Genomic DNA, 18089 nt, shown 5'->3' with positions numbered 1-18089 from the left:
GCATTAATTTGCCTGTTATTCAACAGTAGCATGTCTAGAACTTAGAAATTAAAAATGTTTGCCAAAACGTAAACTTTCACATCACTCTCATGTGTTAGATAAAAATCTAGTATAAAAGGGGCCGCTGCGTAAGCTGTGTTCAATCACAAGTCAAAGATGAGAATCTACCATGCACCAGAGAAACTATATAAATTTGAACTAATTTGTCATTCTCAAAATCGTGTGTGGTTATGTGTGTGTGTGTGTGTGTATATATATATATATATAGAGAGAGAGAGAGAGAGAGAGAGAGAGAGAGAGATTGAATTAAATCCAAGAATTAATGTTAAATCACTAATCAGCCCATAGAATGTTTATACCTACCTGGCTGTCTTACAAGTGGGTTATTCAGCAATTAAACCTGTTGTCCAGTTCTTTTATTGCTTGAAGGAGAAGTGACAGCTCTAGCAAATAAGGATTAGTCCCATTTAATGGCAATAAAATTAACCATTTCCTCTTAGTAGCATCCCCGCTATGATTTCCTTGATTTACAGAAGGGTGTAAACATTTGCACTTCATTTGTGGCATGGGAATACCCCTTGGTTGTCAAGGCAACAACATGTTGCTGGCCTCAGGCGACCACTTCCAAACTAATACTCTCAACAGATAACAAATGGGGATGGGGGAGGCTGAACGTGGGGAAAATGTTACAGATAGAAAGAAAAATTATTGTATACAAGCATCTTTGTTAAATAACCGTAACTACGTGCTGGTTTGAAGTTGTTTTTCGGTGGTGGATATATTTTATGAGAATGAGGTTGTTAAAAGCATTTACAACTCGGGTTTGTGTCCAATATTTGTGACAGGAATCTCTTAGTTTTTTTTTTTTTTTTTTTTGTAGAATGGTACTTGAATAGAATTTTCTCAGTGAATAAATCTAAAGCAAACTTTTATATTTAAATTTATATTTCTTGCATAGTTTCATTAATTAAATGCACGGCTTTGTCAGTCAAAATTTGTGAAAGACTATTTAGAAAAGCATTAGAAAACCAATTCATCACATAAGAGTTCTACACAGTTACGAAATAAGTTTTCATTTCATTATGAAGGTACAATTTTGTAGAGTGGTGAAATAGTGGTTTTTGAGTATTGAAATGTACATTGGCTTACTTTTGATTTTGTTATGTCCATGCTGTGTTGTTTTACTTGTCAGAGAAAATTCTATTAAATCCAGTGTTGTGACAGCCCAAAACCATCTGTGGACCCAGCAGGGTTCCAAATGTCAAATCCAGTGAAATTTCCCCCCTCCTCAGGAAGGGCCCCCATGTGTTTATTTAGGGCTGTCATATCTCCAGTTAACAGCTTTGCATGCCATGTTCCCTCTGTCTAACAGAGGTAGTGTGTGTGTGTACAGCAGGGAATCCCTCTGAGACCTGTAGAGGTCCCCGCTATGCCATGTTAATGCTTCTCTTATCAGCATCCCTCATTCTTTCCACATTCACAAGTTGTGGTAAGAAACTGTGCTTGGTTAGCTTGGGAGGAGACAGACAACATTCTTGAGTTTGGGTTGACCTAGATAAACTGCTCTGGGGAAAGCATTTAAGAGGTAGGAGATAGAGTGGGAACCACTGAACTTGCACCTAGTTTGGAAACAAGGAGGAAAAACAAAAAGCTCTTGTATTTTTCTTCAGTTGTTTTTCCAGTTTTGTATTGTTTTTTTGAGCCAGTGGGCAGTTGAGGAGTCAGATCAGGAGGGAGGAGAGTTAAGAAGCTAGTTTGGTCAGACATTAATTTGGATCCGAAGGAAGAAAAGTTTTTTGCTTTTATCTAACTTTATCAAGTTTCTTCACAAACAGAATTTTGTTGACTAAGTGGACCCATGCGAGGATATAGGTTGTGAACTGTTCTCAGTGAGCAAAAAGGAAGATAAATATTGGGATTTTTTATTTGAAGCCTTCTTGGAAGATTCATTATTTCAGAACCAAGGCAAGCACAGTGAAGGAAAATCCTAACTTGATATCTGCCAGTCCATTCTCTGCATCACACAAGTGTTTTCAGAAGTGTTGTTGATCTTGACTGCATAAACAGCATTTTCAAGGAGGGGGGGACCAGTTTTTACTTCATCATTGAGTCATCGAAGTACTTTTTTAATATAAAACTCAAATCATTCATATTTGATGATTTACAGATGTTCAACTTCTTTGCTAGAGATGGGAACAAAAGTATATGTGTATGTACAGCTGTTGTTTTGAAGTTGTAAAATATGATTATTGTATCAATGCTTGTCTGAGTTCTATTGTAATGGAAGCTCAAAGGAAAAAAGCCAAGAAATCAGATTCATACATTTTTGAATGCTTTTACATCCTTGCATCCATCAGCCAGAATATTCCATGAAGTTTTGTAACTGAATAAGTGAGAAAAATAAAGCTGACTGGAATTTTTTTCTTCTAAAAGAAATGGTACCATTGGATTAACTTTTCTTGGCTCCAGTTTATTTACCATGATTGTCTTTAAATGAAAAATTATTACATTTGTTACTTCTGTGATTGACTTTATTTTAAAAACAATCTGAATCAAACACGAACATGAGTGGTACGTGCTGATCCTTCATGTGATTAATGTAGATCAAGGCTTGTATTTTCTGTCTATTGATTGGACGTTTAAAAAAGTGAAATCATGTTGTTGGGATCAAGTAATTTTATTTATAATTACACACTGGGGGATATTTCTGTGTCTTCACCTAGTCCTTCATCTCAGTCCGAGTCCGACACCCCAGGATCAGTCACAGTAAGTTATGTTTTTGCTTTTCTCTTGCATTAGTGGATAGCGAGTTGTAAATATCACTTTCCAACAGCAACAGTGATGTTTCTGTTAGAAATTTTTAGAATCCATGTTTGGATTTTGTGTTAAACTTTCTTGGGTAAGCCATTTAACATTTTTTTTCCACTGAGGTTTTTTTGTGTGAAGTGGGACTTTCTTTATACTACAGAACACTACATGAGGTGTGACACATTTCCCCACAGAACACTGCATGAGGTGTGACACATTTCCCCACAGAACACTGTGCAAGATGTGAGGTATTTCCCCACAGAACACTGTTTATTTTTTGTTGCATTTTCATTACCAGACAAAATTTGAGTTGGTTACTAGTCATCATGTGCACTCATGTCAAATAAATTTAGTGCAAAACAAACACAACATTTTGTAAAGAAATGTTTGTGCAGTTACATGGATCAATTTGTTCCCAGAAAATGCTTAAAATGTAGGAGCTTCCAAGAGGTTTTACCTGCTGGTGGTTCCATCCGTCAGATTTTTGCCTACTTTTATATGCCACCATCACCCCCACCCCCAACATTACTAAATTTCTGGATCCAACCCTGTTGTCCTTGCACTGCACTATATGCATGCTGATACTTTGTAACCCACATAAATAGAATTTATTGTAGAGTGTGATTGATTTATTTTATAGTGGCACATGAAGTTAACATTTTTAGATTACATAAGTTTTTATATAAAAAAAATTATGTCACACTTTCATGTAGCACCTGGTAACATCATTCAGCATCAGTCTTTGAGTACTAAATAGAATCAGTTTTGGACTTCTTTTCTTTAATCCTCATTCTATAACACATTATGCTATTTATTCCAAAAGAATGTAGAAGTCCATTTACTTTCTTACATTTCATACCTAATGAACACTTGTTTACTTGTAGAAAGTATCCATTTGTACAGCATCTCTGTACTAATTTCTACAATGCCTTTTCACACGGCCACCTTGTACGCAGAGAAAAGGACTATCCACACAGCAATCAGTCACTGTATTAGGGACGAGTCAGAAATGTTCAGAATGATTTTGTATAGAATCAGACTGTGTACCTGCTAGGGATGTCCACTTGTCATTTGGTACGTTTGGTTGATTTCCGATATGTAGGAGATAATTGACAATAAAATATAACAATCAGTTGCATAACAAAAATGAAATTTAACATGATATTTCAAGGATACACATTCTCTTTGAAATAAAATCACAAACTTTCTAAGAAATTCAATTAGCCATTCTATTATACTGATAAAACAAATGTCATCATATAATCAAGTGAACGATCAAACTCATTTTGCTCAGCATGCCTTCATAACCTGGTTGTTTCCTGTCCTCTTCTCTCTATCTCTCCTGTATCTTTGAGTCATCAACCATAGCTTGGTTGTCTGCTGTCTTTCCCCACTGCATGTTACAGATATGGAGGGATTTTTCCCCCTTTAAACAAATAACAGTGCAACCTAAATATTTTTCAGGCCTTTTTTTATTTCAGGGATAGGAAAATAATCCCCATAATCATATTGTCTTCTCTTAATACAACAGAACTAAGGCTAATATGGGTCAGTTGGCAACCTGATGCTGATACACAATCCTATTACCATGAAATTAATGTCTTTTCCTAGCAGATAACTGCATTCCTAAATGGACTATGACATAAGCTAGACACAATAAACCTGTACTATGCCCCTGTGGGATATAAATCACAAACTGGACTATGTTTCTGTCATTTGTGCATATTCATCAATTGAAAACATAATTACACAATGAATTAATGGACTTTATGCCTTGTCCTAGCTACTTTACTTGCCAACTAGCCAATTCATTGACATACCATATAAATTCGCCTGTAAGTTGAGTCTAACCACGTACTGTACAGACCCAGATCTGCCGGCGCATTATGACTGGCATAAGGCCACTGGCTGAAAAAGAAAATGGCTTCAGCTCAGAAACATAAGGGTGAGGAAGAAGCCTATCTAATTTGTGGTCAGAAGGTCAGAGGTCAAAGTCACTGTTGGAAAGAAGATACTCTTTTCTGCAGAAGAATTTCAGTTATCTACCTTGAGAACAAAGGTGGGATGGGTGTAATGAAGAAATGGTACAGTGTATTAGAAATTGACATGGAAAGCATGCTATAAAATTTATTTCCTTAACATATCTTAACTGCATTTTTTATTTTACTTACATGGTACTTGGAAACATACTTTTTTGAAAACATTTTCAGAATTAAGAAATTACTCGTGTCTCTGAATTTTGTCTGACGATCATTGTTCACAACTCTTGAAATTTTCTTACCAAAGTGATTCGAAAACATGTTTAGATGTGGGGTTTTTTTCTTTCTTTCTTCTTCCATTCAGTGATCTACATTATGTCTGCTTCATTCTACTGCGGCTAAATCCTAATCATCATGGAATTCTAGAACACCATTTCTGACTTAACAGCTGACTCATTAACAGGCTATGGGAAGGTAGAGGAACACTTTGTTTAAGGTCAGAAGGTCTTCAAGATAATACATTTAAATTAAACATGCTTCATCATTCAACAAGAAGAAAAGATGATAAAAGAGGCAAATTTGGAATTAAGCCACAAAAAATATATTCGTCTTGTGAGTATTGGAGGTAACAATGAACTTTTCACTTGAGTTTTAAGAAGTTGACCCCCAGGTCTCAGACTTCATTCACCCAAGTTGACCAGCCTAGTTTTCTTCAGAAGTTACTGGCATTTTTTGTGGCAATCTTGCCATGAACAGACAACATTTAATGGTTACTGTATAAACCGGCTTGTAAGGCATTGTCCAAATTTGAGGTGGATACCATATGTACTTACTGATGAGACAGCTGCACAGGCCAAGATCTGCCATTGCCTATTGCACCCACAAATCTGGGTCTGTGCAGTTTGTTAGGAGTAATCAGTAGAACAAACAGCATAGGATCCTGATCTGCAGGTGCATTATGCTATGGCAGATCAGGATCTTTGTTGTTTACAGTTTGGCTAGACTCATAAGTGAGTGTATATGGTATTTCAAAAATGGCAGATCTAGGTACCCTCTTGCAATGTGTTTGTGTATCAGGCAGGGTTTGTTACATATTTCCTGAAATGTATTAGTGCTGATATCACTTTTAAAAATACTTTCTTCCCCTTTAGAAACTATACATGTTATTCAAGCTTTTATTTCTATACTTATATCTCTCTAAAAAAACTGTACATTGATGTAAGCAACTGGATGTCTTGTAAAAATGCATACGAACAAACCCCACAGTGGTAACTTGTGCAAAAATATGGTTTTTATTGGCCCCGGGTGGAGGAGTGGACTAAAGCACTTGCTTTACCAATCAATGCCATCTCAACTCTGTCAGTATGGGTTCTAGTCTTGCGCTTAGTCAACATGGGTACCCAAGAAAGCCAGTAGCTTCTTGTGGGTTGATGTTTCTTACCAGGGTTTTCCTCACCATTTTAATGGTTGCCATGTAACCTATCATGTGCTGAGAAATGGCATTAAAGCCAAACAACAACAACAAAAATGGTTGTCTGCATGAATCGTGCAAATTGTCAGTGACTTGACTTGCAAATTGTCAATGACTGGACTTGCATGACTTGTTTCTGTTTAGTAGAATATCAGTTTTACCCATGCCTTTTACACTCAATGGCATGTTTTGAGGAAAAAAACACAACTCTTTATTAAATACAGTACTAACACTTTTTTTATTAGAATTATCTTCATGCTAATAATTTTACCTGAAAACTGGAGAACTTGGGAACAGACAAGCAACAAAGGTGACATGAAAACTTCCATGAGTTCAACAAAATGCACAATGCATATGAACTAAATTTGAAAAATGTCACTGTCCTAAATTATTGTAAAATGTCACAACTTTTTTTTATTGATATCTTAACACAGCCATTAATTGCATTACAAGTTGTTGGCTTTTTCAAATATTTATAATTAAAAAGAAAAGCTACATTTTTTATCAGGAAATGTTTCACTTATGAAGTGAGAATATATCTGTAATGTCACTTGTAGTTTTGCCTCTTGTGACAAAACAATGTTGCCATGTTGCTCATGAAATCTTTCTTTCTATCTAATTTAAAAGTTAGGATATCCTCAGTGTATTGCCTTTGAGAAATTGTTGGTATAATCTTGGTAATCTGTCATATCCTTGTAGGACTAACGTGTACTCCACACATGCAGTATTTCTGAACAATAAATATTGTCATAAAACCAAGTTGGGCTTAAGTCATTGAGGAATTTCCCTGATTTCAGAGGTTTTTAGTTACAGTGTCTGTCTGGGTGGTTAGAATGCTGGAAATGAAAGCCAATGGTTGCAAGTTCAAATCCTGCCTAAGTCATCTCAGGTTAGCTACTGTTGTAACGAGAAAAGGAACTCTACCATTGCCTCATGACTGTATAGCCATTTGTGTCTTGGTCTGCTGTTATATAGATGAACAAAAAGTGCAAAATTTTGTCCTACATAATACATTTAAAAAAAATTTTTTTTTTAAATGCACAGCTAAAGTGTGGTCAGTCTTCCAAGTTCTCAGGCTTCCCCAATATCATATTGCACCATATTAGAGTCTTTACTGTTCTTCTGAAAAATCATTAGTAAAATAATACACAGCACAAAATTAGGTTGACTGATTTCATGTGGACCAGTTGGCGTAAATGGAGTTGATATGCTGTGACATATTGTGCCAGCCTTTATATGTTGACCAGAGGAGGTCCACCACTGTGGGGCCTTAACACCAGGTAGTAAGGTTTCATCCTTGTGTGACTGTCAGACTTAGACAATATTCAGTTTTTTGTTATTCTTTTCCAGATAAAGCGTGCTCGACTAGACAGGGAGGTTGACACAACAGAAAATACTACCAGTAGTGGGTAAGTCCTCAACTTTGTGTACACATTGGAAGCCCATGTGTTTACCATATTAGTTGGAAACTTTTCTGTCTGTCTTGTAGAACTGCAGTTGCAGTTTATTATCAGTGTCTCCAACACAGATCTTGTCTAATCCCCATCATTGATCATTTGCATGAAAAGATCCTTTTACACCAGCATGAAGATATCACTTAACGTCGGATTTAGTGTAATGGGGGAGGCAGTAATGTCACTTTTTCTGCATGTGATAGTGCTGTACATGGCAGCCAGTATGTTTGGTGGAAGAAAAGCCCCCGGGAATAACCACCAACCCACAGGAACCTACTGGCAAGCATTCTCACATACCCACATTGACCAAGTTGAGACATGAACCCATGCAGACAGGTGAGATGTCTGAACTGTAAAGGCAAGCACTTTATACCACTTGGCCATTCAGGTCCCCAGATTCAGTGTAATAAATAAATGCGTACAGATTCATCGAACAAAATTTACAGATATACCCGGTTCCATAAATTTGTATATTGGATGAATTTAAAGATACATTTAATTTCTTTGTTTTTGAAGTAAAAGTTATTTAAGATCCATTTAAATTCTGTTTTGTTCTGCATCTGAAATTTTTATCTTGGGTCATCCCCAGATGATGCTGAAAATGGGGAGATTTTGTTTTAATAGTAAACTGGCTTTTCAGGTATCACAACTTCTCAGAATTGGTGTTAGGTTGGATAACATTTTGTTTGCAATAATGATAATTAAAATGCCCCCTCTCAACTTTCAGTCAGTTGATGAATCCCCCAAATCCATGGTTTTAACAGAAGGTGGTTGATGAATCCCCCCCCCCCATAAAAAAAACTTTTCCTTTCCCACAAGTTGTCCATAGTTGTGTTCTGTTGTTATTTTTAAATATGGAAATTTCACTTGGCCTTAGATCTGTTGTTTCACATAAAACTAAACATGATGATGGGGTTTTACTAATTTGTGTAATGGAACCTGTCAAGCAGATGTCAATTTTCTCTGTGTAAAGTATTATTATTTTTCACACAGGTTCTCTGTAAATTTTGCTTTGAACCATAAAATGTTTTAATAAAAGAAATAAATGTCTTGCTTTATTTTTATAGCAAATGCTATGTACATAAAGTAAGCATGGTTGGATGATTGGTCTTGCCTACCTAATGTTGCAAACCGTGTGTCACTTTTCCATTGCTGGCAGTGCCAGGCGTGGCATTGTTAACCTTTAGATTATGTTTCAGATTTTGTACTCCGTTTGTTTTTAAGAGAAAGAGATTGTATAATAGCATCCTTAATTTTGGAAACATCATATTCCAAGTAAGCCTTGTTTTTAACGTCTTGGTGTCATTTGAAAAGAAAGATATTGTAGTCAGACATTTATCTGTAAGATGAAATCAGTAGTTAACAAAGTGGTTGCAGAAAATATCTAAAATTTTGCCCAGAAGCAGAATATTATCAGATTACATGAAAGTTGCCTTTTTTTTTTTTCCCTGTTATATTTAAGATTTTGGACACATAGCACAAAATGTAACTTGTTAGCAAAACTTTCAACCTGTCCTGAGCTGCCAGGTAAGGCCAAGAAAAAAGGAGTGTTTCGTATTGCATTGGTTTTCAAATTAAGTTCAGAAGGATTGTAGTTTTGTTAAAATTTAAACATTATATATATTTAATTTGATGGGGGGGAGAGATTTTTTTTATTATTGTATTTTGGGGGAGGGGGAAAGAGTGCTAGGGTTGGCAATGAGAAACATGGTTGGCCGACCAGAAAACACATTTTTTTTGTTGGCCTAATTGTTTTTGTTGGGCCTGCCTGGAGCGAAGTTCAATTCAACAATTATTTCTCTGTCCCTATACATGTCCATTCATACACTTGTCTGCACCTTAAGTTTACCTCAGTAAATTCCTTCTTTGTTGAAGCTTGGTTGCAGGCTCAGTGTATGAGCTTTAGCCAGCCTCGTGTTGCAGCATGTACCATATCCAACTGCAAATAGCATCGAATTTGATCTGCCTTTGTATAATGCTCTGACCGAGTCCGAATAAAAACTGTATAGACCTTGACATGATGGCAGATCTACATGTTTATAGTTGGTGAGCATATTCTGTATACTCCAGTGTGGAGACAAAAATGTATGGACAGGTAACGGCATTAAACGTCCTTCAATAAGTTGTATAAAAACAAGCAAAATCAAACTTTCTTTTTAGGTATCTACCTACACAAGATACTCTGTGTTGTTACATGTCATCAGCTCTTTCAGGCTTGGTAAAAACTTGTTGCTTGTTCACATAGGTCTGGAGAGTTTGTTGGTTTTTTTTTTTATAGGATTATCTCATCAGTTATGGAAACAGGTGTTGCATTAATTACATTTTATGTGGTTAAGCTTTTGCAAGAATAAACTGGAAGGAAAGGTAACAAGGAAAATTTTAAACTTAATTTTCAGGTATTACTTGACATAGCTGTAGAAAAATCACATTTTTCAAAATGTGATGCGTCTTTCAGCATTAAAGCACGTGTTTTGTAATAAATTTCAGGAATTGTACAGAGAAATATTTAACACACATACACACTCAAGCTATTTAGCATGACTAGAGAACGTTCAAGATTTTTTTCAATACTCAGATAAAAAGAACAAAAGGAAGGGGGGGTATTTTTTAAGCATGTAGAGTATCGGTTCCTTCATGGTATTCTAGTCTCACTAAAGGTTGTCAGGATATAATTTATCATTTTATTTTACTACTGGTATGCCCTTTTAGTCACTGTGTTACTTTTAGAGAGCGAAGTCCTCACCTTTAACCTTGATTTGACATATTTTAGTACAACGTATGTAAATGTTCTTGGAGTCTATACTGTATATACTTTCTTGTAAGGGGAGTCAAGTTGCAAACTGGACAGAATTGAATATGCCATAGTATTATCCACCAGCAGATCTGGGTCTGTGCAGTTTGTTAGGAGTAATCAGTAGAACAAACAATAGAGACCCTGAACTGCAAGTGCAATTTTCTACTGCAGATCAAAATCTTTGACATTTATGATTTGACTTGACTTGTCAGGAAGTACATATGGTAACATTTTGTTGTAATTTTGCCCATTGATTAACAATTTAAACAATAACTTTGGCACCATGGTAAAATTTTAATTTTCCTCTAATCTCATGACCCAGATCTTGCTGCCAAAGATGTACTACTATATACTTGCTTTCAAGTCATTTCCAACTGCTGACTGCATAGACCCAGATTTGCCATTGCATAATGTTCCAGCAGATCTGGGTCTGTTAAGCTTTAGTCATGATCAGTTAATGGATCAAAAAAAGACCCTGATCTTCTGGTACGTTATGTGACGGCAGATCAAGGTTGACGTTGTTTGGAGTTTGACCCGACCAAATCTAGATGGTAATCAGTATTAGTGTATTAGCAGGTTATTTGGCATGCTTTGTCAAACAAATATGGATTTTAAATCTCGCCAGTGAACCCTGGCAATAATTATTTGTAATTTTGGTCATTAGCATTAGCCCAGTGACATAAATCTAAATTATTTTAGCATTTATTGCTTAACACTGTGTCCAGGATGAAAATACTGGCTAGCGTGACATAATTATTTAATAATAATAATAATAATGACTTTATTTGAAGAGCTTGGCACAATTAGTTGCATAGAACTAAAGGTCCTTAATGATCTCTGTTATATACATATTTACATACTGAGTACATGTACATAGTCGCACACACAATAATAATTTTTATTTCAAAAAATATTTATAAAAAATATGGATATATTAAGCAGAAAACTTTATAAGAAAACATGTTCTTTGTAAATACAGTACAAGTATAGTGAGACAACAAAGTGAAAGTTTTGAGATTGTATACTTCTAAGGTGTATTGTATTATTCTTTTTACATTTTTCCACCCAGTTATAAAAGATGTTTCAGAATACCGATTATCCAGTCAAACACTGTGTACATGAAGGACAGTATCGAAGATAGAAGCCTATTGGTCTAGGTTTTTTATGGTCAGAAGTCAGGGTCACAGTTTTTGACAATTGATTTTGCCATTGCTTTTACATATTTGCACAGTATGCCTAGTTGTATCCACAGATTTCTGAACTTGGTTATATTTCATTGGTTGAGGACAAATTATAATCTTATTGATTGAACTGTTGATTTGTCAGGGTCAGGGTCACACATATAACTGTACCATAGTGGCATACATACAGCTTGTGCTATGTGAAGATTTTGTTTTCTTTCAGAGAAGTAGCAACATTGATATGTAAATGGTAATTGTACCACATGAACACAAAATTCTAAAATGTTTGCTTTTTACACTTGGGTATTGTAGTAAATAAACACAAATGATATTAGGAAATTAAAATAATGCATTGGGCTGTCCATGCTGAAGCATTAGCTCACACTTGTAATCAATTTTTAAAAGCAAAATGATTTATTGACTTGGCTTAAAAAAATATAATTTACCTGAATAGTGGAATTAGTGCCAAAAGATTTTTTAATGGCGCTTGCATCATAAAATAGTGACAGGTATTTCCTCTACCCAATGAATGTCACTATCTTCCAAATTTATGTCTTCTTTTCACTGAAAATTAAATCTTCGCTGATGGTTTCTTCCTGATTACTAGCACAGATTTTATATTGATAGCAATGGATGGATTGGTTATGAAAATGTGACTGGGAAAAGAGTATGTAAAAATGTCACTCTGAATGCAGATAATGGCAAGTTTTATGTCAGAAATTTGTTAGTCAAATTTCCCTCAAACCTGTTGTAATTATAAACAAATAATTACACTGTTCATAAAATATTTCAGGTTAGATCATCGTAAAAAAAGTTTTAGTGTTTTTCTTCATAGATGGCTCAGATGGAATCTCGACTTACTGTATAATAGAAGTCTAAAAACATATTGTATCTATTTTTGATAGTTAATGCTGAAATATCCAGTGCATTATTCGAAATTAATACAGTAATGGCCTTATAAAAAGAGTAAATATTTTTGCTAGGAGTTTTTCATTTTTATAACTATTCTGCCATGATTATACTCTTGCTGCAAACTACAGATCCAGATCTGCTGTCACATGATGCACTGGGTCTGTGTTGTAAGAGAAACATCACAGACCCTTATCTGACAGTGTATATATTGTTTGCAGTTGTACTAGACTTGTTCACAAGGATATACATCTTGAGAGAGCTAGCAACATTTTGTCTACCTTTACCACAGAAGTAAATCATTTTCAGCCAGATTTTATCTGTTTGGTGGGCAGATTGACAGTTTGTCCTCGTAGATATACAAAATATTGCCATTTTCATCTTGACGTTCAAAGGCACAATCAACACACCAGTTATCAATATGATGACATCAATCCTTTTTTTTCTGCTAGTTTCATTAATGTATGTTTTACACACAAAAATTTTACATTGAGAGAATTTTATTTCTTTGTAACTATGCATCATATCAAATCGATTGAAAATTATGTCATTATACCAACATTGCCGCCTACAAAGTCCAGTACAAAGGTTCATTTCATTTCGAGATTAACTATTTAATTGTGGAGGAGTGTGCAATGGAAAAGAATATTTTAAGTCTCCCAAATATGTTAAAAAATATTGTTACTCTTATTTGAGGGAAAATTACTAATGGTGTAGATCTATTATAATAGCTTTTTCTTATTTAAAAAAAACTTGAGATGAAAGAAAAAAATCCCAGTCCCCACCCACCCAAGCTCAATATGAACTGGTCACACCCTTGTAGGTTCCAAAAACATAAGTTTTTCAGCCACAATAAACTGCATGGTGGCTGGGAATGAAAACGGTCTTGATCTTTAACTGTACTATCATATCATTTTTTCACCACCCCCACCCCCATTATAATATCGAACAACTTTTTTGTGCAATTGCTCACGTTTCATATATTTGCAGGCATACCTAGTAGACTCTGCTGCACCACAGTAAGACAAAATTATGGTCCCTTACTGTAACATAACCCACTGTATGGCACATAACCCACTGTATGGCTACCTTTCTTCTAACAACAAAACCATCAGACTGATTAAATTCTGTTTTATAATGCCAATTGCTAATATGACTTCCATAAATACCATATGTACTCATCTTTAAGAAAAGTCCAACTACAAACTGCACAAACCCAGATCTGCAGGCTCATAATGCACTGGCAGATCTGGGTCTGTGTAGTTTGTTTAGAGTAATCAGTAGAACAAACAACACAGACTCTAATCTGCATATGCATCATGCTACGGCAGATTGGGATCTTTGTTGCTTGCAGTTTGACTCAACTTATAAGCAAGTATATATGGTAGGTGTTATAAAGAGGGAACTTTGTATTATTGGATCCTGATTTGAAACCTTGTATACCGAAAGACAAAAAATATATGCAGAGTTAGTCCTCTTTAAGTTATATAGGAGATGATAACTTTTGCATCCCCTCTGTTATTACGAGACTGCGTTCTTCCACTTCATTGGCCAGTACAGGAGGTAATTACCTTCAAGCATTGGAAAATAATTATCATTGATTTACTGTAATTATATAACAGCTGTTACATCTGTAGGGCTGGACCATTTTGTTTACAATGCAAATACATGGAAATACAGGGTGCTGAGAATGGGCAGTCATATCTATGTATTTTTAATAAGAATTTAGAAGTTAATCCTGATCTGATATCCCATAATGCTTCTCTTGGTCTGGATCTATTGATATCCCATAATGCTCTGCAGATCTGGATCTATTGATATCCCATAATGCTCTGCAGATCTGGATCTACAGCATTTGTTGTTATATTACATATTATGAATCTGTCGATTCTGATTTCAGCGCTTCCTTGTTGAGTGGGGTTATACAGTGAATAGACTGATTTGTTTTGTGTGTGTCAGTGCATGTGGATGGATACAATTAATATTAATGTGGATTGCAGTTTTTTTGTTGTTGAGAATTTGGTGTTTCCTTGCATGATTTAAATCTAACTGGGAACAAAACTAAAAGACAAGACAGGCATTTTGTTAATAATTTAATTACTGCCCTCTTTGTATGGTCATGGATCCACTAAATTAGTAATCAAATACCCAGTCATTTCACTTTTATCTATGTTCTTTTCTTTGAGAATGAATTTTAATTTTGCCACGTTAGATATTTTTGTATTTTAATTCATAACCAGGAAATCGTCTCATTAGGACATTCCTCAGTACAAGGCAGTCTCATTGAAATGCCAATATTTTGTATGAAGTGTTATAAAGACAGGACACTGGTACTAATCAGGGCAAATGAATTCAACTGAATCAGGGCAAATGAATTAAACTGAATCAGGGCAAATGAATGAAACTGTTAATACATTTTTAAATACAGTTATTTCTCTGATGTATTATAAAATTTCTTCACTATTTATTAGTAATTGAGACCATACTTAAAATACTTGATACAATTTCTTTAATAAATGAAAATTTCCTTTATTGGATGGGTGGGGGGTTAAGTGCTAGAAAAGTTCTCCTCAGGCTGTGAGTTTGAGATGTCCTGCAGCTAAATTTCATTGAAATTTGCAGGGGGAGTGGTATGTATGTCTCGAATTGTATTCAGTAATTGATAATTGACCGTCCAGTTAATTGACCGTCCAGTGGTAAAATGCAAGATACCTTGGTTGTTACTGAAACTCGGATCAAAGGTGTATCAGCCTTTTTACTTTGTTGGAGCAAACTTTAATCTGCTGTATAAGCACCATTGTTACCATCAAGCACAGGTATGTTTTAATTTGTTTATGGCTGTGAAGCAAGAAATAACTAATTTTGCTACCAAATCTTTTTGTCAAATATTGTTATAAAATTTGACATCGGTGAAAAGCAGCAACCATATAGCAAAGCATATATTACCTGGAACTGACAAATGCATGTAACGCTTACAACACTTTGTTCTTGCCATGCGGTGATGCTGCATTTCATGTATGCATCAGTGTTTCAAATCCAAAGGCAGCCTCTGAATACACAGGTATTCTGTTCTGACAGGTGTTAATACTAAACATGTGAGTGTTCTAAAGGGTTTAACGCCTTAGATCATCAGCAGAAGATTCATGCGTAATATCTGAATGCAGTGGTCAGTCCAAATATTTTTATTAATCAGTACCTGCATAACAAAGTGGATACTCCAGCATGAATTGTCTTCATGCCATTCTTCTTCACCACCAGTCATGTCCGAAAACAAGGTGGAGAACAACTAGGTCAGCTGCTGGATGAAACCCTCTCTATGTAGGACAGGTTTCAAGCAATCACTGAAAGCTGACCACTTCATCGTATAACTTCTTTGCCCAAAAATATATAAGGACTAAACTGTCAGCATGTCAATGTGTCCGGTGTAGTGTACTGTAGTGGTCCCCCTCATATACGGCCACCCCTTCTGCACTGGGAAAGTGGCCTTATAAAACGGGTGGCCTTTCAAGTGGGGGACTATATTTGTGAGATGTGTATGTGTCTATAGCAAGAAAGATACATATAACTTAAAAACAGGGTTATTTCAAGGTAACAAATTAATAGTTTATAGTCTTAGATGTGGAATGCGAGTAGAATATTATTGGCATGCCCATTACAAAACCATTCAAAAATATTTAAATCTTGGTACATACGTTGTTTCATATTTAAAATAATTCTTTTTCCATATACTCCATTTTCCCACTGCTACAGAATATTTTCCTTATCTTTTACGATCTTGTTTGTTAGAATCTTGCCAACTTAAAATATTTCGACAAGTCATCTCTCTCCATTGTCGTCAAGTCTAATAACTTTTACTTTTCCTTCTGAAGTATTATTTCTTCGTTTACGTGATGACATGTTAAAGTTTTGTGATGATTTATTCCTATGTTGCTAATTGTACAGTACTGCAAAAATGAAAAACCTTGTTATAAAGGAAGTCATAAGGTACTGTCATGTGATTTTTTGGTCTTTGTCTGGTACCCAGTTTTGTTCAAGGTTAATTGTTTTTGTGTGTGTGTGTGTGTGTTTGTTAATTCACAAATTCTATTTTTTAGCCTATCTGACCATGTTATGATCTTGACAATTACATTGGTCATAATCGTCAGTTTAAAAACAAATCTACTGTTTGAAGCCCAAAGCTCTATCAAAACGTAGCTGATTCCATTTCTATCTGACCATGTTATGATCTTGAAATTACGTCCAGTCGCAATCAGCAATTAAAATAATTAAACAAGCAAAACCCCGCTGTGTGAAGGCCAAAGCTCTATCAAAACATTGCTGACCTCATTTCCTGGAGACGTTGGCATTAATGACATAGTAATAATAACCTATTTGTGCACGTACTTTAGCCATCAGTAATGAAAACCAGACATCCTGAAACAGACATGGGAAAGATAATCGGATTACTTTCCATACTGTATTTAAATATTGGTTCTGGACACATATCAATTATAAAATATGTCCGCTTGTGAGGGGTAAATTTTACATTTGTGCACTAATATGTTAGCCGCTGGTCATGTTAGAAGGGTGGTCTTTCTTGAGGGGTACTTTTGAACACAAACTCATCAGTACCAAGGGATTCTGGCTGCAAAGAGTGGGTGGCTGCTGGTCAGGGGGAGCCACTGTATAGCTACACACACCCCCCAGCTGCAAGGTTAAGGTCACAAGGGCTGTCCCAATGGTCAAGGTCATTTGAATGGACAAGATCAAGAGATGTTCATGCTGGCAACTCTTGCTTGTTAATGTACATGTCATTAAATCAGGTAGAAGAAGTAAAGTGATAGAAGCCAAAAACTAATTTGTGAAGTTTCAGTACTACCTGGATATTATTCCTAGCAAGTCATTCCAAAATATTTATGAAATTGCAAGATATGTGGGGAAAAAATTTTCAGTATATCTTTCTAACACTGGTTAGAATCTTGAATGCGAAGATATTGCACCTTTATGGTTGAAGGAAATTTGTTTGGGATTAATTTAATTCTGTCTGCTCAGAAGCCCTGTCTGATCTCCCTTGTGTCCCAGGGTTATTTCTTATCCATGAAGAAATAAAACCTAAAATCATACCATAAGTTCTTGAAAAACCTCAAATCATAGTTCTTTATCGTAAGGTATACATGGAGATGAGGTCAAAATAAATCAATAGAAAGTAGATTATTTGGCCAGTAAGTACAGACCTTTACCTTATATTTATGTAAAATTTATTCTTATTTCCAACTTGTGTGTCCCAATTGCTTTACGAATTATTGTAAGGAAGTAATCTTGAAGCAGACTTAGTCATAAATCTGAGCTTGGTTAATACAGACAAACCATTTCATCCATCACGAATTTTGCCTTGTACATGTTTTTTATGCTAATGCAGCACAAACCATGGGCAATAAATTGGTTTTATAAATTGCGATTAAACTTGTCAAGCAGAGAGATGATTTTGAATTGCAGTTGAGATAAGCCAAACAA

General features: G+C 35.3%; 1 protein-coding gene across 5 annotated transcripts in view; it reads left to right on the top strand.

Moving 5' to 3' along the window:
* LOC149807888 (protein phosphatase EYA1-like) overlaps nucleotides 1–18089 on the top strand; it is a 365190-nt gene that overhangs the window by 221425 nt on the left and 125676 nt on the right. For 4 of the 5 annotated variants that reach the window (XM_089971692.1, XM_089971683.1, XM_089971677.1 and 1 more), the window contains exon 3: nucleotides 7609–7667. In XM_089971692.1, the coding sequence (XP_089827818.1) occupies nucleotides 7609–7667 (59 nt within the window). Of the gene's footprint in view, nucleotides 1–1579; nucleotides 2767–7608; nucleotides 7668–18089 lie in introns of those variants that run through there. The other variant, XM_089971669.1, reaches the window with a different exon arrangement.

Source organism: Sinohyriopsis cumingii, chromosome 1, assembly GCF_028554795.1.
Source record: "Sinohyriopsis cumingii isolate HCF-2022 chromosome 1, ASM2855479v2, whole genome shotgun sequence".
In the NCBI taxonomy this organism is placed as follows: domain Eukaryota; kingdom Metazoa; phylum Mollusca; class Bivalvia; order Unionida; family Unionidae; genus Sinohyriopsis; species Sinohyriopsis cumingii.
The sequence above is the reverse complement of the archived record's forward strand: the minus strand, read 5'-3'. Positions and strand labels throughout refer to the sequence as shown.